The sequence below is a fragment of the Tiliqua scincoides genome, chromosome 4 (genome assembly GCF_035046505.1).
Source record: "Tiliqua scincoides isolate rTilSci1 chromosome 4, rTilSci1.hap2, whole genome shotgun sequence".
NCBI classification, from domain to species: domain Eukaryota; kingdom Metazoa; phylum Chordata; class Lepidosauria; order Squamata; family Scincidae; genus Tiliqua; species Tiliqua scincoides.
Genome location: NC_089824.1, coordinates 102,443,417 through 102,463,454, shown reverse-complemented (window position 1 = coordinate 102,463,454; position 20,038 = coordinate 102,443,417). Strand labels below are relative to the sequence as shown.

Sequence of the window (20,038 nt, the reverse complement as noted above, 5' to 3'; positions counted from 1 at the left end):
GGGAGGGCTCAGAAAAGGGGGAGAGGATACGGAGCGCGCCATTGCCACCAGATCCATCCCCTCTGGTAGCCTCCCCGCTGCCCCATTACAACCCCCTCCCCACCTAGTTTCACCCCTTCCTTGCCCCATTGCACCCTTAATCACTTCTGCTCTTCCTACTGACTTGCTTGTTCCAGAGGGTGGCAGGAGAGCCAATGATATGGGTGGGAAGGCACTTGCCTTCCTGCCAGCTTCCTGGTGGCACCCCATTGAGCACGCTGCCTCAGAGCATAGGAGATATGTTTTCTTCCCAACAGACTTACATCAGGGAAATGGTGTAAAGCTGTGGTTTTCAAACTCTCCAGGAGTTTGAAAAGCGCAGTAAGTCCTTGTGGGAGCGGGGGGGGGGGAGGCAGCGGGGGCGGGGGGAAGGCAGCGACACAATCCCCAGGGTCACGCCACTCAGGGGTCTGCAGGGACTGGGATGCACTCACCAGTCCCTGCAGCATCGTCCTGGAGGTGCAGGGAGCCCTACACGAGTGCCTGCAGGGCCCCCCAGCTGGTTCAAAGTGAAAGTAGATCGATAGCGATTGGCTCAGCTTGACTCGGCTTGGCGCGATTTCTCTACTTTCACTTTGAATTATTTTGAATCACTTTGAATCACACCTGAATTATTTGAAGAAATAATTGATTTAATTATTTAATTAAATACTGTTTAATTTAATTAAATACTGTTGATGGATTGATAAATACTGTTGATTAATTAATTAAAATAGCCAGCTTTTGAGAGAGCTGGGTTAAGTCAGAATGCCAGATGTAGGGGAGGGCACCAGGATGAGGTCTCTTGTTATCTGGTGTGCTCCCTGGGGCATTTGGTGGGCCGCTGTGAGATACAGGAAGCTGGACTAGGTGGGTCTATGGCCTGATCCAGTGGGGCTGTTCTTATGTTCTTATGTTCTTAGAGACTGATTCCAAAGTAAAACAGCTAATTTCCATTTTACTTGCCACTTTAGCAATGTTTGCAGTGTTTACACGAGCAACAAAAAGGCGTCGTCAGCGTCACTTGGAAATGCTAGTGCTTTTTTCACGTGTGGTGTTCTCATTGGGAAACTGATACTTGTGGCGGTGTGTTTTATAGATCTGCAAGCAAGATGTCAACCCATCTAAATAAACATCCATTTTTAAATGCAGGAAGAAGCAATGGTCTTTCTTGCAGTTGGTTTTCCTTTTGTGACACAGAAGAAAATTGGTCTAAGTTTTTATGGAATATTAGTCAAATAATCTGATTGCTTTCTCCATCTCTGTATACAATGGATTTGAAGTTATGAGGTTTTTCTCCTAACAGACAATCAGTTCATTCCTTACTTATCTCTAGTGTCTTTATGATGTGTTGAGCTGTTTTGTTTTTTGAAATAAAAGGTCATGTTTGCAGAATGTCAACTACCAGTTTCCTGCTTGGATGCTTTTATGAGTATTGCTATAGCAGTGAAGCACTGTCTTGAAACAGAAGAGAAAAATATTAATATTAACCACTATAAAAAGCTGTCCTGAAAATTCTTCAAGAAATCTTTGTGTCTGAGGAACACGTTCTCTGCAGGAGAGCTGTGGACTGATTCAGAGTCAAGGCCTGCCACTACTTAGTATTGACTTAGAGCTGTTGTGATCCAATATGGCCACCAAAGGCCACCAAACAGGGATGGTCAGGAAGCAAAGCCCACAGGTGTGCACCTAACCACAGCCCAGCACATCCTTGGGTGCCTCCCAGCCAGACAGGAGCTCTCCATAAAAGCAGTCAATGCAGTCAATCAGGAAGGGAAAGGATCAGAAAAGGTTATGCCCTTCCCTACCCTCCCTCTTGTCCTGCAAATGAGCCCAATCACAGTGATTCCTGCATCTTGGGAGTTGGTTGTTAGAAAATGTTGGGGAAAGCCACTGACCTGTCCAACCCCAAACTCTTATATATCACTGGCCCACGTCTGAGTAGACCTGGCAGGATGCCATGGGCTTACCCTGGGGCAGGGGAACAAGTGTTCCCTTACCCAAGGAGGCTTCTAGAGGCTGAAACTCCCCCATAGGATACAGCAAGTGCTGCATTGGCACTGCTGCATCAGTGCATAAGGAGTTAGGTAAGACTGGGCAGCCCCCAACAGTCATAAATACTTTACATTTGGGTAGCGTTTTCTGAGTGTGTGAGGTGGCTCATGTGCATTATCTTCATGCAGTCCTATCTTAACAGCAACCCCTGCAGCTCACCTGATCCTCATTTGCCTCCTGACCTACCGTCTCCCCTTTCAGACTGTCATCTTCCCTATCTGCTTGCCTACTCGCCTACCTGCTGCCAAATTTACGCCTTTTTTTCCAAACTCGTTCAGTCAGACCTTGACTTCCCACTGGCTCTGCCTCCAATTGACCCTCCTGTCCATCCCAATCCTTCTGGGGCTAACTCTACAGTGTTCATATTATCAGCTGCCTGCAGCCGAACAGGCAGTGTTTCCCTTACTATTTTAGGATTTAAATGACAAGCAAGCAAAAGACAGCTGTGAGTCGTCATGTTTCTGCTGTGAGGAGGACAGGATTTGCATAATCCAGAAGGACAGAAGTGTAATGGGAATTCAGAAGCTAATGGGTGTTCTGCTGTTGTAAACTAAGCCTTAAGTCAGCCATTTTCAACCGCTGTGCCATGGCACACTGGTGTGCCGCGAACGGTCCCCAGGTGTGCCACGGGAATTTGGGAGAGGGTCATTTATCAATAGGACCATTGGGGGATGTGAGCCCACATTGACAGCACAGTGTGCCTTGTCAATTGTCAAAAAACCGATGGTGTGCCTTGACCATTTTAGTGCCTTGCCAGTGTGCCACGAGATGAAAAAGGTTGAAAATCACTGCCTTAAGTGATATGGTATGCTGTGCTAACATGATGATGCCATTTGACATTCCACTTAATGGTATTTGCAGTCTCACATTATGCTCACTACTGATGTGTTCATTACTGTCATTAACCACACATTTTTGTCAACGTTATATAGGTATCTAGCTTCACTGTGTGCTGCTTCCTGCTAGCTGATTTAGCTTTTGAGTGCTTTCAGATTTGTATGAAATATGCATTCTAAATTGGAGAAAGCAAACATTTTACCTTATCCAGAGTAGTCCATTCAAACCATCAGTGTGATTCTGTTGTCTTTGCAGTCATTTGCAATTGAAACGGTATTCAGATATTCAACTAGAGTGACTGTTAGCTAAGCCAAGTACAAAAATGTATTACTTGTATACCCCCTCCCCCCACACAGAATAATAATAATAATATTTGAAGGTGTCAAAGGAGCTCAGGTTAACATACAACCCCATAATGAAGAAATAAATAACCTAATGAGCTCCTAATAATTTGGATTATCTTATTATCTTATTTACAAATACTAATGTTACCTGGAGCATCGAGGATCTAGAATTATAGCAATCATTTCAGATAATGATATAGTTCCTTCCTTTTTCTTATTGTGAATATAGTTTTCCCAGTAGAAACCAGATTGTCACAATGTATGGAAACGTAGCACTGATTTGGCACATCAAGAAAAGCAGTGGCTGCTATCCAGTGTCCTTAAAGGCAAGCTTGGAACTCTGTGCCCACCCAGTCTTCCTTCTACCCTGATCTGGAGAATGCACTGCATGTTGAACCATTTCTGCCCAACATTGCATATACGCAACAGGCACCAACACCTGTGGGCCGGGCAAAAATGGTTTATAGGGAGTCTCCATGTGTACATGGAACATTTTGCTTCATAGAAGCCAATCAAAAAGCACTTGTCCTGCTGTACTTGGACTTATGTCCAATAACTGTGGACTTTTTTGTATCATGCCCCTGATCTGGAGCGCTGTGTTCTGATGCTCAGAGTACTGCGCAAAAGGGTGGTGCATGTGAATCCATACAAACGAATGGGGAAGCTCTTGCATGCATGGGAGCTGCATGTGTGCATCTGAGTTCCCCACTTGCAAAGAATCACTGGACCATGAGCTGACAGTGCAACACTTAATTAAGTTTATTTAATCAGCATCTTGCTTGCAGTGCCTGGGCTGAACACATTTGGGAGTTGGCAGAAGGATTGCTGGAAGCTCAGCATCAGCAATTAGCAAGCAAGATAAAATATTATGATAGTGGTTGAGATGTTCATATATTTAATATGGCATACTATTTTCTTGATAGTGTTATTTATTGTGTATATATTTTATATGTGATTTTGATCATGAAAACAGCATTGATCTTTTTGAGAAAATAACAACCCCCAATAAAAAAACCCCAAAACAAAACAGAGGAAAGTGTAGCAAGCTGGAGTCCACAGAAATGAATGTGCAACTGAAATATTTGTCTGTGCACCTTAAACTAGTACACTTTCCTCCATACAAATAATGCATAAATGAGGACTCTCATTCTTTATGTGCATTTGACATATCAATTATAAAGTGCATGATTAGTAGCTAACATCAACAACTGTGTACAGAATCATGCAATATTTTATCAGAATCACACGAACTGTGCTTCAGAATATCTTTATTTAACACTATTGGATATTACACAGTCCCTTATAGGACATAAGAGATTCAAATATTTGACAGTGTCCTGTATTGTCTAGGATTATGTGCCCTATTGTCCCCAGTACAGATACTATACATAGCGGCAGTCTAAAATGATTTTATTTTTTCATGAATTTTGCTATTATCCTTAAGAAAATAAAAGACTGAAAGTGGTGTTATGTGTTTTTAACTCCAAATTAACATTTTAATCAATTTTAAAGCATTTTTATCAAGTGTAATCACTGTCATATAAGTGATATACAGGCATCCGCTGTTTAACAACCTTCCGGTTAACAGCAGACCGCATATATGACAGTGGTCAAAACACACCAAAGAGGCTCTTAATGAGGCAGTTAGGACTCCCATAGCCTGCAGCTGAGTGTCTGTTTACACAACAAAGAGGCCCTTAATGCAAAGGAAATCTATCTCCCATAGCCTGTATAGCCAGCTAGTTTCTGGAAGAGAGTGTCTGTTTACACAACAAAATCACTAGACTGGGTTGAATGTTCGCTTAACAACCTAATCGCATGACAATGGATATTGGAGAACGTATCGCACACCTGTATATGTTAAGTTATATGTTAAGTGGCACACACCTGTATATGTTGTTTTACGCCTGTGGCTATCAGCAGACATAGGCATAAACACCCCCTCCTCCCAAAGAGCACAGCTACATAGTCGACTACTTGAATTAAACTGCTGTTTTCTAACTGGAATTCTTTCTGTTTTCCTAGGCTGTCTATATGTTTTATGCTTTGGCTATTGTTTGTGATGATTTTTTCGTCCCTTCGCTGGAAAAGATTTGTGAAGTAAGTATCTGATGGTGCTACTTTCCCAGGGGTATTAACAGAAGGTATACAGTCAGACGTACAATTTTTATTTTACACTACATTGTGTTTGATGCCTTTTGATCACTTTACATTTTTAATTTCTGTGACTATAGCTTTCTTGAATGAAAATAGCACAATTGCGCTACCACAGCACAATTCTATACATGTCTACTCAGAAGTAAATCAGTGAGTCTGACAGTGCAATCCTAAGCATGTTTGCTCAGAAGTAAACCCCACTGAATTCAGTGGAACTTAATTTCACGTAAGTATGGATCGGATTGTAGCCTTCATACCTTTTCTACACTCATATATTAATGGTGCATAAATGCACCATATATAAGAAATGGTTAATAACTGAAGCAGTAGGTCTGTTTCTGAGCACAACTGTGTACTGAAAAATAGGGATCACTTTGGGACCACCACTAAAAGTAGCGCTGATCTAAAAGCATCCTTTCATTTTCACTGCTCCAATTCTCAGGAGGCAGAAATTGGGGAGGGGGGTGTTTCAGAGTTGGGAGGTTGGGATGAATATTTTAAACAAGTTCAGGAGCTTGGGTTGATAGTTGTGATGGCATCATGAGTGCCCTTAGTTTTTATTTTTCTTTGACACCATGGCTGTGTAAGCTGTGATGGCAACAACATTGGAAGTACTGGAGGCCTTCCTTGTGGCCAGCTCTTGCCTACTGTAATTTTTGTTTACTGAGAATGCACTAGGGGGAAAATGATGGATGTCAGGAGCCAGACACTGGAAAGGCCACCAGCATTTTTACTGCTGCTTCTACTGCCGCTTTCAGAGGTGTGGTGTTAAAGAAAAAATGAAGGCACTGCCTTCACCATTGCTGGGATGCCCCTTCCCCCAAACTGGGTAAAAACTCAGAGTAAACCTCCATGTAGTGCCCTCCCAACCGAGCCTGTTTCACCCTTCCCCTGAATGCATTTTCCAAAATACATTTTGGTGAGTTATTTGGACCAGCATTAATTTGAAGTGACGATGCTTACCTCTACACAACTTGTGACCTGGGTACTTGAAAGATCGCCAGTTCTGATGTGACCTGCCCATACAGTGAGATAATCTTTCCCTTCTCTGAGTGACCCCACTGCATGAGATGCAGTGAGTGTTGGTTGGGGATTGGGCTATCTTAGATCCAAAGCCTAACCAACTTTCCAGCACTGGCACAGCTGTGCCAATGGAGCATGTGCTGCATCCTGCCGTTGGGTAGCAGTCATGGAGGCCTCTTCAAGATAAGGGAATATTTGTTCCCTTACCTCACAGCTTCATTACCCTTACCTCAGTGCTGGAAAGTTGGTTAGGATTGTGTCCTTATTGTTGGCAGCCTATCCCTTGAATGTGCTTGCCAGGGAAGCTGATCTGTTTCCTGCTCTCATGTTTTTCTGGTGCTAGGCATGGGCCTTTTTATTTTTCACAAGCCTCTGAAATTCATTCATTGACCTATGCTCCTCACTTCACCACTGTGTTTTTAGGTGCTGAGTTGATTTTGCAGTATTACTATTTTATGTGCAAGACACCCTGAAAACACTTGTGTTGGGAGTATATATGCTTAAAATATATAAATGAGATACTGAATGCTGCACGTCTTCCAATATTCTTCTGCTTTCAAATGACATTTAAGGAAATACATATTCTTGCACATTCTCGTATGTTATTCTGCTTGGGGTCGATGTTGGAAAAGATGCCTGAGTTCTCTATGAATCCTTCAGGCATTCATCACCTGAAAATCTGTTCTATTTTAGTTCTGATAAAACCCTTTTCCCCCCTTCTGCAGCGCTTGCACCTCAGTGAAGATGTGGCAGGAGCAACTTTCATGGCAGCTGGCAGCTCTGCTCCAGAACTGTTTACATCCGTTATAGGTAATTAAAACACCTACTCCTTGTTGTCACTTGGGAAAGTTTTGTGTGTAAGTGCAGCTATTTATAGTTTTGCTTAGGCTCTCGGAAAGATGTACCAAGGAGTCACCTTCTGGAAAATACTTGCAGAGAGGGGAAATGATGGATGTTGCTAAAAGAGCAAGCTGATAAGATTAACTTTACTGCCAGAAAAAGTGACAGAATGGTGAAGTGTATGCATCTTTTCTCCTGTGCACAAATGTTGGGGGGTTGTTGTGTATGTCAATTTTGCAATAACAGCCACCTTTCTGAAATTTCAAGATGCCTGATTTTATGACAAGAATATTAATTTGAAAAAGTTGTGATGGGAGCATCCCTCAGTTGAGAATTATTGAGAATGTTCAAGTCTTTGTGTTCCTAATTCACGCAAACTGCAATATTTTAGAATGGTATACCTGTTGTAAATTATTCAGAATGTAGTGTGAGCATAAGGGAGTACAGGGGCAGCCTATTTATCCATGGATTTTTTATCTGCAGATTTGGGGTGGGGGAACCGAAAGTCAAGAACGCCTTTGCCTCCTTTGCCCTGCACTGGCGTTTCACTCCATTTCCAGGCAGCCCAAAACACTGGAAAAAGGCTCTGCCTCACCCAGGCAGGGAAATAACCCTGGAGCCCTGAAAGAGGTTCCCCTTGCAAAGGAACAGTAACACTCCTAGAGCCCCTGAGCCAGCAAAGAGACTGAGGAGGAGAGGGGGGGGGTCAAAAATCTCTGTAACCAGAACACATGCAGCAAGGTGGAGCTCGCTCGCGCTCTTGCGCGCGCGCTCTCTCTCTCTCTCTCTCACTCACACACACACACACAGAGGGGCAGGTGTGGTAACAACAGAGGGGATTGCTTTAAAAAACCCAGGGACTGTTTGCCAGATTCCCACTCCCTATTGAGATGGTGCAGGCAATCACCGACACAAGCAAACCCCCCCCCCCAATAGTGCAGGCTATCACACGCAAGCAAGCCTTCCTACCAAGCAAAGCATGAGATTTAGCCTACAATCCTCCCCACACTTTCCTGGGAGTAAGCCCCATACTTCTGAGTATAAACACATAGGACTGGACTCTTAAAAGATCAGCATCCCATATGAAAGAAGCCAGGCAGCTGGCAATGGGGAGGGCTGAGTACGGAGGGTTGGGAAGGGAATTGATAACAGCTGCCTTAGTTTCTTTCCATCCAGAAGTGTCAGGCTGCAGTGTATTTGCATAACTCTATGCAATTTAGCACAACGCATTTTTTGTTAATCACGCCGAGTCACAGAACGGAACTAACACGGATAAATAGGCTCCACCTGTATTGCTGTTGTCCAGCTGCATGCAGAGAGTATTGCGACCCCAGATGCCGCAGCAAGAGGTCCATGCCACTGAGGGAGTGCATCCCCTTTAAGAATAGGCTATAATGGGGGGTGCTAAACCACTGGGGGGCATGCTATCTTAATGCTGCCTCAGAACTGGGTTGAGAAGTAGGTTGAGGCACCCCATCTCCTTCTCCACCCTCCTGGGACACCTCCTCAAGACACCTCCCATCCCAACCTCAAGACACTTCCTAGGGACATTGTGACTTCTGCCCATTAAGCTGAGCCTTCTGACCTCCCTTAGTTCCTTCCTCCCGAGGCTGCCTTATCACAAGCAAGCATGCTCTTTGTAGTTTCCCTCTCAGCTGGCCTTCCCCCTCCCCTTCCTGTCTTCTCCCTGCTCCTCCAGGTGTTCCCCCTAGGTACTCATTTGCTGAGTGCTGGGTGCTGAGGCAAACCAAGACAAGTGCCTGCTCAGCTTGCCATCAGGCTTTTAAGCTTCCCAGCTGCTGGCCTTGTGGTACGTGGTTTCAAGTTCTGATGAAATCTGTTGCCTGAAAATGAAAGTGCCATAGCACAGTGGCAGAGATTTATAATGTTCCTAGTTCAGGCCCTGGCATCTCCATAAAGGTGAAACTGCATGCAACGTTTAATGTGTCATTAGCCCTGATGGTGTTGGTTTTCATTTTGGTTTTCACAGCCACAGAGTCATGGCTTATCTGGACCAGGAAAATGACAAGATCTCCTTCTAATGTTGTGGTCACTATCCAGATCCCCCCTCCCTATGGTTGCTATTGATGAAAGGAGAACTAAGTCCATCAGGACAATGCTGCATTTAACATCATGTGCAGTATGTCCATTGAGATGGCAGGGATCTAAAGATCTCTGCCTGAGACACTGGAAAGTCATTACCAGTCAAAATTGCCTGTACTTGGATAGATTGAAGCTAGTCTGATAAAAGGAAGTTTCATATTTTTAAATATTCTCCTTTGTTTTCATGTAACATAAAGTTAGTTGAGATGATCTTAGGGTAGACTGAGGAGCAGCTCAGACATTTTCAAGTAGGACTTCTCCAAGCACATAACATGTCAGAGACCAAGTTAAGTGCTGCAAAATCAAAACTCCCTTGGAGGAAGGGAAAAGTTATTTTTATGGCCCAGTCCTGTCCCCTCCCCCCCCTGCTGGTGCAGCAGCGCTGAAAAGGTGCTTGCTGTATCCAGGAGGGCAAAGCAGGAGAGCAAAGAGCCTTCAGAAGAGAAAGAGGATTTAAATCCCCTTTCCTCTCTGTAAGTCCCCTGCCCTGCAGTGGGTTTCCTCAGACCTGCACCCAAGTCTGAGAAGAGAAAGGGGGCAGGGACTGCTGGAGGGAATAGGATCTGATGCACCCCATTGCCAATGGACCTACCCCTTCCCACAGCCCCCCTCCCCCATTCCCCCTTCTCCCCACTCAGTTTCAGCCCTCTCTGTCCCCATTCTACCCTCCCCCACCCTCTCCTGCTTGGCTTATGTGCTCCAGGTGGCCAGCACTCCAACAACATGCGTGAGAATGCTCTGACCTTCCCCCTGGAACACTAGCAGCAGTGCTTCTCAGCAACCAGCATTGGCAGAATGTTAGTTCTGCCAGTGGGGCAGCTGCCTGAAATTTGTCCAATTGTTAAGAAAAAAAATCTCCTCCAGCAGTGATACACAGATCATGGAACCTGGGAAGCTGCAAAGTAGCACATCATTGGTGTGATTCTGGAGAAGAAGAAACAGATCTTCAGAGTATAGCAAGCCCCGCTTCTTTATCTATTTAGTTTGGGGCTTGATTGGTATACCCTAATGTGTGGTTAGGAAAGGAAAAGCGCTAGCAGCCCACTGTCCGTACTAAGAGTCAGTAGATTCCTGTTATGGTAAAAATTCAGTACATTTGTAAAGGGCTTTTTGCTGGCACCTCCTTCCTGTGTGAGGTGGAGCTAACATTTTGCATGGCCTTGGTGGAATATGTAGTCAGAAAGAAAAATATGTAATCCAGGAAAAATCTACTGTTGTCCTTAGACATGGAAATGGTCAGTGGCACTATATCGGTTGCTCTTCAAACCCTGCCATGCATTCTTAGATCTATGTAAGGTTAGAATTTCTCTTCTAGGAATTCTAGGGACATCATCTGTGTTCCTATCATTCAGATTAGCTACACCTTTATTGACTTTTAACAAATATTTTCTGCCCCAAAGCTGAATTTTATATCCTGTTTATATGTGAGCAAAGTAGTAATTATTACAGATGAATATGGAATAAGAATGGGGCTTTCTCTAGGTTGCCCTGAAAATATCGCAATCTGAGAAACTCCTTAACTGCTCATTGGACCAAACTAGGGCCTGGTATCCACAGTATTACAATGAAGTTATTGAATCCTAAAATAGTAAAATGGAGTGCATCGCATCATCCAGCAGATTCAGAAACTAGCACAGCAGGAAGCAGCTTGAACTAGCACTATCAGAACTAGTCTTCTGATGGGCTACTTTTGATATGTGGGGGAACTATTTTTATATGGGGGAAACAGTCAATATTGTTATTCCCCATCTGAAGCGGTGTGGTCCATTCTACCACTTTAAAGTTCTAACACTTCATGTTGGTGGATGTATCAACCAGGACTACATGTGTTATGAATAGGTGATCAGAATGCATTTATTCTTCCACACATTTGTTATGCCTCCTACTAGAAGAAATTTGGCTACTATTGTTGGTAATGCAGAAATCTCCTACAAATTCATTTTTATTAACCACGGTCACTCTGCTTCCATTACAACTAAAAAAGATGCAGTGACGTTGGTTTTTTTTTTTTTTGGCACTATACCATCAGGCCGGCTGAAGGCTATCCACAATTCTGGTACATGGTGGGAAATTCTGCTTGCCTCTGAATAACACCTGGCTGCTGCCCTGAATGATGCAGAATGCCTTGAAATTATTTCTTATTCCCCAGGTGTGTTTATCACAAAAGGAGACGTAGGTGTTGGAACTATTGTTGGATCTGCAGTATTCAATATTCTGTGTATAATTGGAGTATGCGGCCTATTCGCAGGACATGTAAGTACCATTTGAAAATACTTCTGAAACATTTTTTTCCTCTTAGAAAAAGAGCATGAATAGTAATGGGTTATTTCAGATGTCACACTGAACCAAAGTTTATTTTAATGGCTGTTTGTTAAATAACCCAGAATTGGCACTACAGATGATCAGCAAATTCTGTTTTATTTCATCTCGTCATTGTTTGTTTTCGTTCTGCCCCATCTCCCATCTTCCCATGAAGGGGTTGATGCAATTCCAGATTGCTTAGTTCTACCCAGATCCTGGCAAAACATTGCATCTTGGCTACACTCTTACCATTGGTCAGAAGAAAGGAAGCATGGAAGCCTTTTTGGAACTCTCCAGCCAATCTTGGCAAGGCTGAGAAGTAAAAATAACAGTTCTCTTCCATCCATCCTCTCCCCACTTCCACAGATGCTCATCAAAAAAAGTTAACTGTTTCCTACCCATTTCCCATATCTATCTGATGTCACAAGCAGAAGTGACTACAAGTTGGTAAAAGAAAAACTTTCTGGAGTTTTAAAGACAACTTTACAAGTTGGGTCTTGTTCTTTAACTTACCCTTTTTTGATCTTTCAAAGAATAAAATTCAAGAAGAGATGCCTTTGACCCATACAATTTATTTGCGTTTGTTTGGTGGGATGGCTATGTGGAGAAATTGCCAGTCTGTGCATTTCAAGTGAGAGGGAAATATTTGAGCAAAATTGTTCGTAGTCAGTCAAAAAGGCACAGATGTTCTGAGAGCACTAGCTACAGAAGTATATAGCCTAGAGCAGTGGTTCCCAAACTCCTACAGCAGAGTTGTAAGTCTTGGTGGGGACAGGGATGGTGACATTGCAGTGATCATGCTGCCGCCTTGAACAAGGAGCTTTACAACGTATCTGGGAGGGTAGCTCTGGCTAGCCAGAGGGCGTGGAGGGCTTGCAGCTCTCTCTGGAGGCCTCCCCACTGCTGAGAAAGGTTCTTATCTTCTTTCATGACCCACTTCCAGGTTCATGATTGCAAAATGGAAGTGGGTCTCTATCGAAGGTAAGAGCCTTTCTCAGCAGTGGGGAGACCAGTGGATGGCCGGAGCTACCCCCAGGTACTGCCCCCTTTTCATGGTGGCAGCACAATCGTTTTGGTGCTGTCACTGAAGTAATTTTGTGGCCACTCCTCTTAAGGGGGAATGGCATTCTTCTAGTTCTCCTGGTGGGTTGCAACTTCTGACCTAGAGCAACTCTCTTTCACTGCTGATCTAGACTAGTATCTCTGAAGATGGGTGTGCTATGAGGGCAGGCTGATGAGACAAGGAAGACATAACCTGGATTTTCTGCTTAGATGTCACTTGAAACCACAGCTAAGACAAACTGCGGTCAGCAAAATAATTTCCAAAAATGGGTTCAGATTGTGGCTTATTCTTGGATTGTTCACCCCAAATAAACCATGGGTTTTTTTGTAGTCCCAGTCTGGTTACACTAATCACAGTTAGTTACGCAAAATAAATGCATGTCCTATACATAGCACAATCCTATGCATGTCTACTCAGATTCCATTGTATTCAGCCACACTTATTCCCAGGAAAGTGCGTATAGGATTGCAGCATTACAACCCAGTTCTGTCCTTTGCTGGCAAACACTATGCAACAGTGCTGGCTCTGTTATGGCTGGGAACCATGGTGGTGCGACAGAGAAGAGAGTAAAAGAAATTTACTACTTGCAGTTTCGTGATTGAAAACCGGAAAGTTTCCGATCACTATTTTTAGCATTTCTAAGACTTGGGAAGCCTTGCAGAGATGTCTGCAGGGCTCCCTGTGCCCCCTGGGAGGTTGGCACTGACAGAGGTATGTTGAACCCCCCTTGTTCCTGGCAGTGGCATAATCCTGGGGATCACATCGCTGCCTTCTCCCCCTCCCCACAAAGACTTAATGCTTCCAAACTTCAGAAGAGAAGTTTGGGAACCACTGATTGAGAGTGATGAAAGATATAACATTTGTAGAGTATTGGGGCTCTTTTGGAAGCACCCTTGCCACGTTTAGAACAAGCTGAACCCTTCGAAGTGTTCAGGTCTGGATAAAAACAAAACAAACCCACAGTTTGACCAGTACTTGCTAGCACCTACATCACCAACATGTGCGTGCCCCCCGCCCTCTGAATTCTAATAGCAATTTTGGAATTGTTCTTAATCTGTTGCGTTTTCTTAAAATAAGTTAAGGATGACTGTATAACTGAATAAAAGTACATATCATAAAGGCAGGCACTCCAACTGAAGCATGAGGGGAGGAGCAAGTCTGCCTGTTGTCTCATGATTCAGCTGTCAGGCAAGCCTCAAAGCTGAAAGGAAGCCAATCTCACATTGTGTGTGAAATACCCATTGTGACTTCTCTTTAAAGATCTTTCTCTTCATCCTTATTCTTTATTTTTGCTGCTAGGGAAACCATCTCTGGCTAGCCACTGTTTAACACGGCAGTTTTTGTTTTGATAAGAGTCACATAGTCAGTCAATAACACAGATGTATTGTGAATGGCACTGGAATCCTTACATAAAACTTATAGTGACGTTAATTAGGGCCAGAAGTAAGGAAACCAGGTCAAGGAAGATGGCTTTTGCTCTAATATACCATCTGTCCTCTGGGCTGCTACTGCCAAACCAGCACAATCACAGCAATTGCGCAAGAACCGTTCTACAGTCATCATACCATAATCTCGTGGAAGGATGATTTATTTCAGGCATAGAAATAGGCTGCTAATTACAGTAACCTAACTTCATCAAAACACATGAACTCTCATTCTCAATGCATATTAATAGACAAAAAGAATCAGAAGATTCGGAAATAAACTCCCCGGTTCACAAAGCCCAGGAGGGGGGCAGGATTGGCAGCACTGTTGTGTGTCATATCCTATCCCCTTTCCTGGCCCTGATCCATTGGCACAGATCAACACATCTGGTGCAGGTCCATGTTGACCCATTGTGGCTGCTGGGGCTTACCCTGGGGCATGGGGACAAATACCCCCTTACTTTGAGGAGACCTCCAGCAGCTGAAATTCCCAAACATGATGCAATATAGCTCATGGCAGCACCACTCCATCACTGCGCAGGAATTTAAGTTGAATTGGGGGGGGGGGGAGAGAGAGAGAGAGAGAGAGAGAGAGAGAACAACGGGAGCAGAAGGTAAAATTCTATTCTATGAACATGTTTTTGCTAAGAAAGCATTGGAGGTGTCATTTGGTTAATCGAAATAATCAGAATCATTTAGGATACCCCTTTCAGAGGGACATGAGCTGGCCACCTGGCCTCACCTCCCAGATAGTGGGTTGGATCTAATGGTATTCTGCATAGGGAAGGCATCCTCTGCTCATGGGAGGGATGCTATATAATGCTATTATTGTACAAGAAAAGCAAAACTTTTCCTGGCCTTCCACTCATATAGGTGGTGGTGCAAGCAGTGCTGGAGCAGCATGAGTGGCTGTTCCTCACAGTCATGGTCCTTGGAATTCAAGCCACTGTATGTCATTGGTAGTTGTCTACCATTTGGATGTTTCCCACAAACTGCTTTAGCACAGCTGCAGAGAGGATTAGGCTCTAAAATTGTTTCTAGTCCATTTATTGTTGTCATTATTCTTAACAACTAGGACTGTGACCTTTCATTATAATGCTTTCTGCTGTATGTGGTATGGACACGTTCCCAAGTTCTGTTGCTTTGAAGAAACAGAATTCAAAATGTTTCTGTGATGAGGGGACATCGGTTCCCTGCCCTAACCCACTTCCCTATAATCTCAATAACTTGTTGAAAATCTTAACTTTTGACATACCGGTATATATTTCTTGATTCCTGTTTTCATGTGGCTTAACCATCTTTTCCTAATTTATCTCTCTCTCAAAAAAAATCAAATATTCGGGGACAGGCAGTATGGGTGTGGCAGGTGAAGCTGAACTGCTCCACCGGAATTCTTTGAAAAGTACTGACTCCAAAGTGGTAAGTGTGCAAACACTCACAACCAGTGCACTCTGAACAGTGGCTGGAGCGCTTATATTGTGAATGTTTGTGCACTCACAACTTTAGTGATGGCACTTTTTGTAGGAACTTTTGACCTTTTGTAGCACTTTTGACGGCTTTGCCTCGCCTGCCGCCCCCACACCGTACATCCCTGTCAAATGTTCCTGCCAGCTGCCATTCCAGTAAAATCAAATGATACATCAGTTTGCCACTTTAGGGTGATGAGTGTTTCCACACTAGCTTAATTTAATGCTGTTGAGGTGCCACTGCTTGCAGGTTGCTCACATGTCCTGATTGCTTTCACAAGAGCAGTCCTCCTTCACACTGCTTATTATTACCATTTATTCCCAGCACTCACAATTATTTTTTCTATATCTCCAATACCTGTTAGCACCGGTTCTGACCAAATGGGAGACTCTTGTGAGTCTTGTAACTCTCGTGATTGAGTGATGGTTAGTGTGGGGAAATATATAATCCGGTACTTGAGTTGTCAACTTTGACTGAAGGTATTCCTGGAAATCTTTTTTTTCCCCCCCACCATGATGTAACACTGGAAATTCCCTGAGGCCCTGTTAAAATCTCCAGGATTGCTTTCACTAGTCACCTGGCGATTGATGCTGATTCCTGGAGACCCCAGGTTAATTCTGAAGGGTTGACAGCCCCATCCAGCACAGAGGTAGACAATAATCTGTATCTGGCCTCCTAAAGGTTTTCCTCAAGAACATCTCCTTTCCTACAAAATGACTGACCTGATGGTTGGTTGGTGTGAAGCTTTGACAAGCCTGATCTTGAGCCACAGGTTTTCAGATTGCCTACCTCTGACCTAGTGCAACTAGTATATAAAGATCTGCTTCTGAATAAAAGAAATTAACACGTAGGTTATTATTTATTGAAAAGGCTAAGAAACATTTTTAAACGGTTTTCTATATCAGTTGGTTTGCATGCATCTTAATCTTTTAAACTTTAATTTTATGGATTGCAAGCAGTTCAGATTGCTGACTAAAAGTAATTCAGATTGGCCCAGGCTTTGATCTCTGCTATTACAATTAATGTGAGCGTCCTCCCTTGCAAATGGTTTTGTGAATGTTTGTTTTGGTATATGACACTCCCTAAAAAAGCTTACAGCCTGTGGTGCACCTCATGTACTGGATATTGCAAATGTGCACTTTTTCAGTAAAAGGAATGAGTAGTGGCTTCTTCACTGATAATAGGCTCGACCTTGACAATAGGCTCAACCTACTTTTGTTAGTACACTGAATAAGATAAGCCAAAGGTCTTTTCCTGAAAATTTTTGCCAAGTGCAGGATTTCTGCTAAAAATCAACATTGCAGATCTCACTGGAATACCAAGAAAAAACACATGCACGAATGCAAACACAATTGGATACAGCAGCAGTTTCAGCCTTGGTCTTCTACACAAACAATCGAATGAGGTGGGAATGAGATGGAAATGTTCTGGCTTTCAAACAACATGCAGCTCTTTGACATATACAGGTCCAGCCTATTTATACACTGATTTTTTATACACAGATTTGACTCAACAAATGGCCCCTGCAAATGAGAAGGAATGTGCTGATCCCTGGAGAAGGGGAAAAATGTATCCCTTTAAAATCAGTTTAAAAAACTGAACAGTCCTTTAACAATAGCCTCGTTAATGAGAGAGTGGGAGGGCAGCTGGCTGACAATCCATCAATCCTTCTCTCTCCAGCAGACCCCTCACTTCCCCCTGAGCACTTTGCATTGGTGAAGGGAGGGGCTGAGTGAAGCGCTTGGAGGGGGACAGATTGATGGATTGTCTTCTTAATGACTCTTATCGTACATCACAAAGGTCATCAAGGCTGTTTTTAAATCACTGGAGCAAAGAAACTTTGTTTTTTAAATTGATTTGCTATAGTGCGTTTTTTGCCATCCACTTGAGCGCTTGGAACAGAACCCACACAAATAATGAGGCTCAACCTGTACTGTAATGTGCAGCTCTCAGAAATATGTTGGCCAAGCTCCTTTTTGCCTCGCAATATAAAATAAAACAAATATAAAATAAGAAATTTTCAAGTGTTATAATTATTTACTGGGTATAAACTGAGAGTCCACTGGATTGAAACATAATTTTAATGTTAACGGTAAGTAAATATATTTAAAAATTGAAATGCTTCTTAAATATTGTGGCTCACAAACATCTCTCTTGCGGCTCTCAAACATCTGAATTTTACCAGAAGCTGTGGAAGAGGAAAGGCAGCAGCCCTTTCCGAAACACTTGGGAGAGCGCTTGGGTAAAGGACTGCAGCAGTGACAGAGCTGGTATAAGAGCTTTCTCCCCTCCTCTTTTCACACACTTTTTGTATGTGAAGTGGAGGGGGAGTGGGTGGAGTGGTTGGACAGGGGGCAGCCTCAGTGAGGTTGTGGGTGAACACAGGTTCCTGGGACCTCCCTCAGTTTGCCACATCTCACAACTTCCCACCTGAAACGAGCATTTAAATGAGGCTGTTCCGTGCCTAGAATGAAGGTAATTGCTCAGCAATAACAATCTGAGAATAAAGTGTCAAGGTTGTTGAACAGTGTTTTTTAAAAGCCACCGAGGAGAGATGGATGGTGCTGCCAAATTTATATTTCCTCTAAGTGCCAAAATGACTAGTGCTAACCCTGCTTCCCCAGCCAATGACCAACACTTAGCAATATTCCACTTTTCCACAACCATTTTTTCTCTCTCAATAAATGCTTTTTACTCATTCATTGGGTGGGACATAATCATAATCTTTCCAGACATATTCTTTCAGAGTAATGCTTTTATTATAAGAATACAGAGTCTTGAGAACACTTGGTGCTGTATTTTCTACCTGAGAAAAAGTTATTCTTTCTGCAAGATAGTAAAAACTGTTATGAGGACCAAGTAGAACTGTCTGAACTTCAGGATAATGAGCACAGTAGCTCTCCCTTGTGGCTTGCTATTAATGTGTTTCTTGGAATGGTCCAAAGATGGCTCATTTTCTTCCTGTTTGTTTTCTCAGATTGTTGCACTGTCATCTTGGAGTCTCTTGAGGGATTCAATGTACTATACCTGCTCTGTTGTTGCACTTATTTTGGTAAGCACTCAGAAGTTGCTCTCCTGAATAAGGATCTGTTTTGTTGCTCTTCACATTCCACAGTGGTGCGGCTCCCATTTCATAGGGTTTGGTTAAGGTGGGGATTTAAGGTGGGGTGTGCTATTTGGTTTCCTTTGCAAAGAGTTCTGTTTTAAAAGGGTAGGCCACCTAGCTGGTTAGATATCCAGGATCTTATTATTTAATGAGTACACTTCTGTGCTCCTTACAATTTCATTTTTCTACCTGTTTTGACTTTGTAGTTTATCCATAATGATTTGAGAAATAATGTTTTGAGATACAAATCATTAGGAGAGCTTTGGGTTGCTCCAATATGGTCTGGGGGCATATTTCATTCCATGTATGTTTATACAGTAACCATGTATCAGGGTAATAATTGAATTGTAGAATATGAATTTAACTCTACAGAAAAAAGGTTGTTACGTCACGGTTCTTTCAAAAATATGTGGACATACAGTTGCCTCAATATGCAAAATCATAGTAGAAATAACTATTGCTTTAATCAGCATGTAATTAATCTGTGGAACTCCTTGCCACAGGATGCTTTGATGTTACCTGGCCTAGATGCCTTTAAAAAAGGGACTGGAGAGATTTATAAATGAAATGTACATCAAAAGTATGGGTTTTAGAGGTGGCCTGTTTCTGAATGCCAGAGGCAAGGGAGTGGGCAGCAGGATACAGGTATCTTGTGTACTCCCAGCGGCTTCTGGTGAGCCACTGTAAGATACAAGAAGCTGGACTAGATATGACCCTGACCTGATCTAACAGGGCTCTTGTTATGTTCTTATGGCCCTGAAAAAACTGAGCAAATCATAGTAGAGATGTGCAAGAAACTTGTTTTGTTTAGTTATTTCAGTCTTGTTATTAAAACTGTCATTAATTATCATTAAAATCACATGTGTTCTCATTATTATTTTATTCGTTTCTGTTGTTCTCGTTCATTTTTGTTTCCCATTGCTTTCAATGAGAGATCTAGCTCTTTTTCTGCTGCCTGTAATGAATTTTCCATCCCTATGGTTGGTTGGCAACCTTCAATCTCGAAAGACTATAGTATAAGCCTACAGCACCTGGTATTCCCAGGCGGTCTCCCATCCAAGTACTAACCAGGCCTGACTCTGCTTAGCTTCCGAGATCAGACAAAATCAGGCATGTGCAGGGTAACAGTTGCTGTTTTCCATCCCTATGGTATGAAATTTTCAGGCGTTTTGCTCAGTGCCAGGACTAGATTACTGAAGGTCTTGGGTCAAAGACCTGGTCCCCCATCATGCCCACATCCATCCTCTGATAGTAGTACCACCTCCACCCATACTGATGATTCAGGGGAAGGTCCAGATGA

The 20,038-nt window shown here is 43.1% G+C and overlaps 1 protein-coding gene and 1 pseudogene across 1 annotated transcript in view; one reads left to right on the top strand and one right to left on the bottom strand.

The window, feature by feature from the left end:
* The first annotated feature begins 5,279 nt into the window (after positions 1-5,279).
* SLC24A3 (solute carrier family 24 member 3) overlaps positions 5,280-20,038 on the top strand; it is a 40,203-nt gene continuing 25,444 nt past the window's right edge. Inside the window, exons 1-4 of the mRNA XM_066625265.1 lie at positions 5,280-5,354; positions 7,160-7,244; positions 11,527-11,630; positions 18,610-18,684. Coding sequence (XP_066481362.1) covers positions 5,289-5,354; positions 7,160-7,244; positions 11,527-11,630; positions 18,610-18,684 — 330 coding nt within the window. The 5' untranslated portion in view covers positions 5,280-5,288. The remainder of the gene's footprint in view (positions 5,355-7,159; positions 7,245-11,526; positions 11,631-18,609; positions 18,685-20,038) is intronic.
* On the bottom strand, positions 19,758-19,877 carry LOC136650320 (5S ribosomal RNA; annotated as a pseudogene).